This window comes from Mus musculus, chromosome 15 (assembly GCF_000001635.26).
Source record: "Mus musculus strain C57BL/6J chromosome 15, GRCm38.p6 C57BL/6J".
NCBI classification, from domain to species: domain Eukaryota; kingdom Metazoa; phylum Chordata; class Mammalia; order Rodentia; family Muridae; genus Mus; species Mus musculus.
In genome coordinates, this window is record NC_000081.6 from 82,370,229 (window position 1) to 82,380,601 (window position 10,373).

Consider the following 10,373-nt stretch of genomic DNA (forward strand, 5'->3'; position numbering starts at 1 on the left):
GCGGCCACCACACACTCACACAGCTGAACAAACCAGGGGAGGCTGGTGACGTCTCATCTGGATCCCAGACATTGGGTTAGCCACGCTCCTTTGTGTCCTAAGGCAGAGGTTGATCAAAGGGGGTCCTAGGGCCCTGAAAAGTCTCCAGGTTGCACATCTCCTAGAAGCCCCTTGACTCCCATCCTCTTCTCTGCTCCAAGGGGATCTGAGACCCATGGCATCTCAAGGTCTGGTCGCTGGGGAGCTTGGTGGAACCATTAGAGATGTGAGGCATTCACCAGAGAAGACTACTCAGATATAGATTTAAGCCAATAGAAGCTTTATTAGCTGGCTGGTGACAACACTGGGTGCTCAGAATCCCAGTATAGTCCTGAGCTGTACTCAGGGTGAGCTTTTACCAACAACTATATCATGTATTGACACACTTCAGTTAGCAAGAACAGTTAGCTAGAAGAACTATCGAAGTCAAAAAGCAAGATTACTACTTTTAGGGACTTTCCCAGAACTATGGAATTTGATGGATTAGGTCTTTGTTTTCATTATGACAGGAACTGCTGTCTATGTGCAGAGTTTTATGGTACTTCCATCATGGACTCAGCTGTGCTAAGGTCTGAGGACTTTCTAAGGTCTGGGAGCCTGTTTCAACATCAAGCTTGCAGGTCCTACCAACCCTGGTTACAGAGGCACTTTCTTACTGGGCATGGGCCTGGACAACAGTATCCCTGTTGGGTCATGGAGTTAGTGTTGACAAAGAAGCTTAGGAGGTAAACCCCTGCTTCTGGACTCCCTTAAAGCCTTTTAGAGAAGCATGTGGTACCCAACAGGAAACCTTAGGCACTTAACCTGCATATCATTTCCAGCTTCCCGGACTTCTCTACATCTTTGGGGATGCCATATAAGACGTTGTGATGATGCTGGCTAAGCAGCTAGTCTTGGTTGTGTGGTAGGTCTGAAATGGGGGCATCTAGGAGAGAGAGGTCCTGCCCTTCCTTCATCTATGTAACTTACACTGTCACATCTTAGCAGTCCCTTCTGGCCATCCTTCCAGACGTTGGCATCTATGTATAAACATTATCAATTTGAGGGAAAAAGTGGGGGAAGGGTAAAGGCAAGAATGGTATCATTTCTGACAGGGCAGTCCTTCTACTGGGGTCAAATAGTCAAGTCAGAATAAGCAGGGAAAGTGGATGCTCATGGGAAGGCTGCCTAGGTCCCTTACAGCCAGGAGATCTCATAGGGATGATTTAGTTTAGAGTAAAATGCTTTATTGCACATTAGGACCCCAGCAAGCACAGTGAGTGAGATGTCATACATCCTCTTAGCGGGGCAAAGCACAGAGCTGGTAGGGGCATGGGGTTGTCAGAGCCCTAAAGACGCCATGGTCGCTGGGCTGGGGCTGTCCATCGGGCACTGAGATGCTAAAGCGCTGCAGGAGGCAGGTGAAGAAGAGGAAGAGCTCCATGCGGGCCAGGGGCTCCCCCAGGCATGATCTGCGGCCTGTGGGTAGGAGAGGGTTCAGTGAGCCAGGGGCCTGGCTTCACAATTCAAAGCATTCTGGGAAGAGGAAGGGAAGCCAGGCATCCCCCCAGGCACCTGCTGAGAATGGCATGAAGGCCTCAGGCTTCACAAAGTGGCCCTGGGCATCCAGGAAGTGTTCAGGATGGAAGCAGAGGGGCTTCTCCCAGACAGTCTCATCTTTTAGCGCGGAGGACAGGTTGGTGATGAGGGTCGTCCCCTGGCAGAAGGCACATGGTGTGAGGTTGGACTGGGGTGGGGCCGTCTAGACTCTGATCACCAAGCTCACATGCGTGGTCTCTACCTCACAGACTGGATCCTTTCATATAACCCTAGCCCTAGTGGCTTCTTAGCTGTCTTTAATACTATGACAGGGAGAAGTGACAAGTGACAGATGTCCACACTGTCACCTGTGTCTGTAGGTAGTGGCTGTTACAACCACTCCTGCCATATTTTACCTTGCTTGCCTTGAAGATTCTAGCGTACAGTTCCTGCTACTGTTTCTCTTCCCATACTTACCAAGTAGAAGTTGGTTCTGTGGAATTGAGAATTGAGTTGCCTAAGTTCCAGTCCTGTCTTAAGTGGACAGCTCAGGCCACTAGCTAGCTGGCAACACCGACTAGACATTGGAGGGTCCCAGGCCTACCTTAGGGATAAGGAAGCCCTGTAGTTCAATGTCACGAGAAGTCTTGTGAGGTACACCAAGAGGGAGAATGTCTGCAAAGCGCTGCACCTCATGAATGACAGCATTGGTGTAGGGCATGCGAGCCTGGTCTGCCATCTCTGGACACTGCACCTGCCCTATGACTTCATCGATTTCCTGTTGTACTCGGCCTGGAAGGACAGCATCACCTCAGTTAAGGAGCCTCAGGGGGTGGTGCCCCTTGTCCCTCCACTACCTCTATGGTAAGGGCTGGGTTCATGGGAGAATGATAGCCATTGTCCTTGCTGGAGTGCTGGGAGCCACAAATGTCCTAAGTAAGTTTAAGGACTGTGCCTCTACCCTCCTCCTCCTCTCATCCCAGTCCCGGCCAGGCTCACGCTGCACATCTGGATGCAGGATCATGAGCATCAGGGCCCAGGACAGTGTGGTTGAGGTGGTCACCATCCCTGCAGAGAACAGGTCACCCACTACCGTGCGCAGGTTCTCATCATTGAAGCTGCTCTCAGGATTCCCCTTGGCCTGGGCCAGGCAGAAAGAATGGGCTCAGTAGGAAGAGGAAGTCCCACATGGCTTCCCATTGTCCCCAGGGCAGCCCAAGGTGTTGAGTCACTTGGTGATACACAGGTCTCTATCCATCTGGCCTCACAGCTCACAGGACCTCAGCCCACAGCCCCTGGCCACATCTCTTGGAGCTGCCAATCACCTTCTCCACCTCAGCCAGGAAGGCATCAGTCAAATCTCGGGGTGGCTGGGTAGGGTCCCAGGTCGTCTTGTGTTCAGCCAGCAGCTCATCCAACATGGTAACAAAGGCCCTTTTCCCAGGGAAGACCTTGCCAACCAGCCCCGGGATGCGCAGGAGCATCGGGAACACATTCAGGAACTGTGTGAGCAGTAGAGAAGGACCAATAGAGCCCTGGCTGCCTCCTGGCTGTGCTCTCTTGGAACAGCCCAGGTCCCAGCCTCCTCCAGGTTAGATTAGTGACACAGTCTCTCCCTGCCAGCCTTTAGCCTTCCCATTTGCCCTGAGCTTCCAGAAGGGCTGTCATATTGTGGAAACAGATGTGTGTGGCTGCCACGCGGATGGGGAGCACAGGCACCATTTTCGAGCACTTGACCCCAGCCTGCCCCTCCCCTCCCACCGATGTTTGTCCATCTCCTCCCAGAATGCCCTCCTCCTGTCACTCCTGCATGTCCATCATTCCCCCCGCCCCCGAGAGTCTCCACTGTATGAAGTTATCTGGGCACAGACACCCCGAGCCCCACACCATGGGTAGGAATCCAGCTTCCTCCTTAAGAGTTTCCTTCAACAAGCCCAGTAGCCTGATGAAGCGTGGGTCATCGTACTCAAAGCGGCAGGCATAGAGGAGGGACGCGATCACGTTACACACTGCTTTGTCCAATAGGGTGTTAGGGCTGAAAGGGTGTCCTGGGAGTAGAAATGTCAGTCAGGGTGTTGTCTGTTTATCCCCACCTACCCACACCAATCCACCACCTACCAGTATGGTCAGCGAAGGCGGCACAGAGGCATCTGGCCTCCTCAGTCACCCACTGCTCCAGTGACTTCTTGCCCAGGCCAAAGTGGTGCATGGTAGACACAGAGAAGCGCCGCTGCTGACGCCAGGCAGGCCCATACCGTGCTAGGACTATACCTGGAGGGCCACACTTAGGCCTGAGACCTCGCCCTCTTTTCTGCTCCTTTGCTACTTTACCATGACTACAGCCCATCACTACTGTAAGATCCTCTGTCTACCCTTTAGCCACCTGCCTTTGCTGTCTTTTCTCTGTTCCTGTCCCCCCCCCCCCACCTCAATTAGGTCCCAGAGTGCCTCCAATCCCCAAACTCTCTCTAGTGCCCATTTGCCCACCACTCCCGCCACTGTCTGCATTTGCCTTGAGAGCGTGGTCCAAAGCCCAGCAGGTCATTGAAATGCAGCGGTGGCCGGTCAGCAGTGTCCTCGCTGTGTTTCACCAGTGCCTCTCGCAGGGCCGTCAGCCCATTTAGTACAACCACTGACTCAGAGGCCAGCTGTAGGCTGAACAGGTCCCCATAGCGACCCCGCAGCTGTAGGCAAGGAGAATGCATTACGGGCAAGCCTGGATTCCTGCACTTAGCTGTACCGGATAGGACTTGGCAGGGGAGACCCAGGGTGAGCACCACAGAAGGTTGGCATCTGCTACTATTTGTCTGGGGAACCACCTTGGACTCTGTCAATCACCTCATCATGACCTTGCTAGTGTCTGTCACACATCTGCCAGCTGGTCCCACTAGCATCCCCATGTCTAGATGAAGAAACTAAGGCTCACAGATGTAAGGGAGTCTGAGAATCTGAAACAGCAAAAGGATGGAGGCCGGCATTTCCCATCTCTCAGCTTTGATTTCCTGACAGAAACACCTGTTTAGGATCATGGCCTCTCCACCCCCCCTTTTTTTTTTTTTTTATAAAAAGACTTAATGTATATGAATACATTGGTGCTATCTCCAGACACATCAGAAGAGGGAATTGAATTCCATTGCAGATGGTTATGAGTCACCATGTGGTTGCTGGGAATTGAACTCAGGACCTCTGGAAGTGCTTAACCTCTGGGCCATCTTTCCAGTGCCCCCTTCCACATTCTTAAAACATTTCCTTCTGGTGGAATGAAAAGGAACAGGAAGCCTATATGACTTGATTTCCCTTTGTGTGTGTGTGTGTGTGTATAATTTTTGTCTTAGCATGTAGCCAGGGCTGGCTTGGAATTTTCTACGTAGATCAAGCTGGTGCTGAATTCACAGAGATCTGCTGGCTTTTGCCTCCTCTGAATGCTGGGATTAAAGGTCTCCACGACTGCATTGGGCTTTTTCCTTTTAAAATGTTAGATTTCTTTCTTTCTTTTTCTTTTTCTTTTTCTTTTTCTTTTTCTTTTCTTTTTTGAAACAGTTTCACTGTGTAGCGTGGGCTGTCCTGGAACTCAGTATGTTAGATGAGACTGGTCTAGAGCTCAAAGAAATATGCCCGCCTCTGCCTCTTAAGTGCTGGGGTTAGAGGCACACACCTTCACAGCTGGCCTTGAAGTCTTTGGTTTAGAGATGGTTTAAGATGGAATTTATAACCCAGCTGCTTTAGCCTCCCAATTACAGGCATGCTGGAATCGGAAAGCAACCCCAGCACTACCGCTACCATCCTGTTAACTGCATCTCAAACTGGCTGCTAGGATCCATCCCGCCTCCTAGCTGTTGCCTTTGGAAAATCCAGCATGACCTTGGGTCCTGCACCACTCTCCTCACGGGGGAGCCTCTTAACCTGCGTTCTGGGGGGGGGGGGGCAGCTCCCTGTCCCGCATGCAGTTTTACCACCACCCACTTGTGGTCACCATGGCTTCTCCTGCCCTCCAAAAATTCCCTTACCTTTTGGAAGCCTGCTGGCATATTCTGGAAGTCCATGTGCAGCAGGTTCCCAAGCACAGGCCACGGCATAGGGCCTGGAGGGTAGTGGGCAGTCCAGCGCTGGCGCCAGTGCATCAGGTTCACCAGAATCAGGAAGATGACCGTGAATATGGCTATGGGCCACAGTTCAGCCCCGGTCGGCAGTCTCATGGCTGCCCGGCTGCTCTTTGGGTTTCTTTGGAAACACTTCTCAATCCTAACTCCAGCTACCTAGGACGAAGGAATAACAAACAGTATTATCAGACCCTGGGAACTCACCTGGCCTGGCCTGGACTCTTGTAAAGGAGATGCTGCTGCCCTTTATCCTCTGCCTTAAGCCAAGCTGCTGCATTGACCACGTAGAGGGCAAGGAAGGGTCAAGGCAGGCCAGGGACAATGGCCTTAGAAGTCCCTCCCTCTAAGTCCTGTGTGTGTGTGTGTGTGTGTGTGTGTTTTGCATCTCAACATGTCTTCAGGAGGAATGATAGAAAATTGTAGGCCCGGGCAATAGCTACTGATGGTGTAGGGAATTAGAAAGTCATGATTAAGGGTTTGCCTCACAGCAGGAGATTCAGTACTTGGATGCCTGTGACCTTATCTAGAGCCAGGTTCTCCACAGAATCAAGGAACACAGGTAGTATGAACTGAAGCATCAGATAAGCAGCATAGCTTGGCTGGCCTCTGGTGCGGTGTCTCCTACTCCCACAGGCCCAATTTCACTTTGCCACACGCTTCTCGTCAAACAGGATGGCTAAAAGCCAGCTCAGACGTGTCCCATACCCTTAAACTGCGAGCGGCTGGCAAATGCTAGCAATTGCACGCTGCCGCAGAAGGCTCCCAGGCCCACTAGCTCATTTGATCATCAACGTTTAAAGAGAAGACTCTAGGCTTTTCCTAGTGACCCAGACCGGTCACTCTCTACTCCAGACCCACTAGAATGCAGATCCTAGCTCTCCAAACCATCTGCACAAGCCTGTGAGTCAGCAAGACTAACAGGAGCTTCTCATACTACTCTAACCTAAAAACTTCCCAGCCTCTGAGCCAGACTATGGCTGTCTGCAGCCAAGAAACATTCCATTGGCGCGTTATGAAAACGCCTTTGTTTGTGGGCGAGGACCCAAACAGGAAAAAAAGCATCCTTTGTTGAGTTACAATCAACATCGCTGAGTGGAAATCACAGTGCCATGGGGGGAGAGCTCGTCTCCCTCCCCATCCTGTCCCCACCCCTTCTCTCTTGTTTTCCAGACAGCTGCAATATTTGGCAACTTTGAAGAAGTTGGCTGCTTTCTTAGCTGGGAGAACCACGTCTGTATGGCTGTCTCTGTGGATGATAAGTAGGTACAGAGTATATATACACTGCACACAAATCTCATTCTCTATACCTCCAAATGATGAAGCTGTCTTTCTTACTTCACTTCTCACCGCCCCCCCCAAATTATAACAGATCAGAATTCTTCTGAAATTCAAATCAAGGTGACCCCTGTACTCTGGTCTACGTACGTCACCTGCCTTGGCCTCTTTCTCGTTGAAGGGACCATTCAAACACAGGAAGTAGATCTGGCCTCAAGGGGATTAATGAATATATCACACACACACACACACACACACACACACACACACACACACACACACACACACACAGAGTTTTGACCAAGCACTCACACTCATGAAGCCTCCTTGCTGTCGTAATGCCTGCTGCTATACCACTCGACAGACAGACAGACAGTCAAACAGACAGGGGGCTCATAGCGCTTATAAGTCTGAAACTCCAAGAAGGTGACAAGAAATGTGTTTGGGAAGACGATCCGATATTGCCAAAAGGCTTTCACGAGAAAGATAGGAATGTCGTTGGCCCTCTGAATGTGTTGCATGACCTCCCATTGCTGTGGCTGTGTCTAAAGGCAGAGACACGAGTGCAGTGCCCACAGCAAGCACGGCTCTTCCCCTGACCTGACAGGTCCTCTTCCTTCACCTTCCCAGAGTGGGAAGGTGCCTGCCTTGTCAGAGAGCTCCAGAGTGACAGTGGGGCTGTTTATAGGATCTGTCCACCCTAAATCTCTGTGGCACGGTCCCCAATCCTACTTTTTGACACTAGAGTGTAGCCTGCTAAGTTATAGGACAGGCAGTGAAGAGACCCACCAGGGTCACAGGCTCATTGAGAACTGAGTGAGTGGCTTCCCGGAGTATGCAACCCTGCAGGAGTAGAGGGGAGCCAGGGGCTCCTTCTACTGGGCCGCACTATATTTCCAATGCTCCCCCACCCCTTTCCTGCAAGAAGAGACTACATCTAGGAGAACTCTGATGGGGCAGTGAAGGGGCAGAAGCCTGTGCGGTGTCTTAGAAATAGGAACACTTCCTTTTTGACAATCTGTTTCTGAGAGCACAAGAAACTTCCCAGCATAATCACTGAACAGGCCCTCTTCTGCCCACTTAGTAGGACCACAGTCTTCCGTTGAGTGCCTCCCCACCCCCTGCCAAGAGTTGTCTTCTCACAGCCTGTCAGGACACAGGCAACAGCACAAAGGGCTCAAGACGCTAACTGCCACATTCCCCCCACCAGTATTTTCTGTGAATAAAAAGACGACCCTGCCCGTTGAACAGCATTTCTGACAGTGGAGAGAAATCTCTTAGGACATGCCTCTTCTCTCCCTGCCAGACAGCTGGATAGGATGAGGGGTCGGTGGTTTGTAGCTGAGTAAAAATGTACTTGGACCCAACTGTCTCAAAGTCGTAACCTCTGATTCATCATCAGCGTGAACTTGCGAACTGTGCCCTAGAGCTTAGAAATCACACACGGAACTGGCAGTCTGAAACCGGGCAAGCTATAGCAGTATAAAAGCCTAACACAGAGCACAGAAGCTGGTGACCCACTTTAGTCACTGTCAACACTTGGAAAACATTCCATTCACTTTCTCTTGAAACATTGTGTTCCATTAAGAATTACTCCAAAACCTTTAGTTCAGCTGCTCTGCTGTTCTCCTTGGGAGCCCCAAGGCAACTCTTTCTAGCTCCTTCAGACAGTCCCTGCAGGAAAAACCTCCGACCCTTCACACCCTCAGAGCTGGGGGGTGGGTGGGCAGTAACACTTTCAAAACTTCAGGGCTAAATACACACGGTAGTTTACTTGTAAGCAGCAGGATTGCATCAAGTTCAAGGCCAGCCTGAGCTACGGTATGGAATCTGGTTTAAACCCACGAAACCAACAGCTGGGAAGGAAAGCAAATCTCTAGAATAGTCTGTTAGTTAACATAGGCAAGAACTGTAGGACACTTGGTGCGAGGAATGCTTGGCTGTTTACAGAGAGAATACTCCAGTGTCTGCTGCTGCCCTGACACCCACAAGAACTGGGTGGGCTGCTGGGTAGGGACAGCCATGATAGAGTACAAGGTATTAACTGTACATTCTAGTTGGTGATAGAAAAAAAAAGGGAATTTCTACACTGAACATACAAGGAATTTCACTCCCTTTTTTTCTATCCTTCCTTCCTTCCTTCCTTCCTTCCTTCCTTCCTTCCTTCCTTCCTGTTTTGAGACAGAGTCTCACTATGTAGCTTTGGCTGTTTTGGAACTCACTATGTAGACATGTAGACCAGACTGTCATAGAAACTCACAGAGATCCTCCTGCTCCTGCTTCCCATGTGCTGGGATTTTGTGCCCAGCTCAGTGTAGATTTTTTTTCCTAATTAAATGGGGGTGGATCCTCTAAGCCAATCACTGACAACAACATCCCAGTTCCAGGGGGTGCAGCAGAGTTTGTGAGGTCCAGGGTCCACTCACCGTCCCCACCCTCTTTTCCCCACCTTCGCTGAGCCCCAAAGGGCAAAAAGAGAGGTCTTCGGAGAGAGGTCTGGTTTGCTTAGGTACCGCCTGTCCCTGATAAGGCTAGAATGCACGCCAAAGGGCAGGTTATGCAAAGGTCCAGGGTCAGGCTCCACTCTGCTTACTATAGGACAGAGATTCTCAGCCCTGCGGCCTGGCTACAGGCGGGTTCCCAGGCTCTGTGTCTTAGGGGATGAGCCCTTCAAAACCTGCCCTCTATCAGACTCTAGGAGGTTCTAGCATCTTAGCCTCAGCTTGGGACAATGGAAAACAGTTTACTCGGAGGCCCTTGGAGGTTCCCCTCTGCCCACTCCAGCCCCGCCCAGGGGGAGGGACTGCTACGCTCCAGTGCCAAGGTAGCCCCAGCGCAGGGGTTGGGGTGGGGGCCCGCCTCGCACCCCTTGTACAGCGAATGGGCAGACCCGCAACCCTGCAACCCTTGCCTTTACCGGTGCGTTCTGAAACTCAGCCGAGGAGAGGCAAGAGGTGTCTGGAGCCTCGCAGGAACAGGAGGAGTAGGAGCTCGAGGAAAAAGGGCAACTCAGGAGGATTCACTCTGAGGTGGAGGGGGAGTTGTGAGGAGCAGCAACTCTGAAGAGGAGGGCACGTTCTGACGGGGAGGAGGAAGAGGAGGAGGCGGGAGAGGAATGGGGTTGGGGGGGGGGGGAGAAGAGGAGGCGGGGGAGGAGGGGAAGGAGGCGGAGCAACTCTGAGGAGGATGATACATTCTGGGGAGGAGGCTTCCACTCTGAGCATGAGGGGGACACTCTGAGGAGGCGGATCCACTCCCGGGAGGTGAGACCGATTTGAGGAGGAGGAGGAGGAGGAGGAGGAGGAGGAGGAGGAGGAGGAGGAGGAGGAGGAGGAGGAGGAGGAGGAGGGGGGGCCTTCCTGGGAGGAGGCACTGCAACGAGGAGGCGGGGCTCTGAGTAGGAGGCTTCAGCCCTGACAGGTCCAAGGTCAAAACCTTGCT

The 10,373-nt window shown here is 51.8% G+C and overlaps 1 protein-coding gene across 2 annotated transcripts; it reads right to left on the reverse strand.

Moving 5' to 3' along the window:
• Nucleotides 1–298: 298 nt before the first annotated feature.
• Nucleotides 299–10,032, reverse strand: Cyp2d22 (cytochrome P450, family 2, subfamily d, polypeptide 22). Of its 2 annotated transcripts, none has more exons than NM_019823.4 (10): nt 9,850–10,032; nt 5,565–5,813; nt 4,070–4,241; nt 3,676–3,828; nt 3,445–3,605; nt 2,883–3,059; nt 2,557–2,698; nt 2,162–2,349; nt 1,594–1,735; nt 299–1,497 (listed from the first exon to the last, which is right to left on the reverse strand). In NM_019823.4, exons 2-10 carry the CDS (start codon nt 5,751–5,753, stop codon nt 1,319–1,321), a joined length of 1,503 nt encoding a protein of 500 aa, NP_062797.3. In that variant the 5' UTR covers nt 5,754–5,813; nt 9,850–10,032; the 3' UTR covers nt 299–1,318. The 2 variants fall into 2 exon arrangements, with proteins under 2 accessions (NP_062797.3, NP_001156944.1); NM_001163472.1 differs by having other exon boundaries at nt 9,844–10,032.
• Nucleotides 10,033–10,373: the final 341 nt, after the last annotated feature.

What these genes read in the sequence shown, in the direction of transcription:
- Cyp2d22 (NM_019823.4), bottom strand. Translation starts at nt 5,753, where the DNA reads ATGAGACTGCCGACCGGGGCTGAACTGTGGCCCATAGCCATATTCACG. An exon ending in AAGCTGGATTCCTACCCATG is followed by an intron (nt 3,060 to 3,444) that starts GTGTGGGGCTCG and finishes CTGCTCACACAG; the next exon opens with TTCCTGAATGTGTTCCCGAT. An exon ending in CTTCATGCCATTCTCAGCAG is followed by an intron (nt 1,498 to 1,593) that starts GTGCCTGGGGGG and finishes TCCTACCCACAG; the next exon opens with GCCGCAGATCATGCCTGGGG.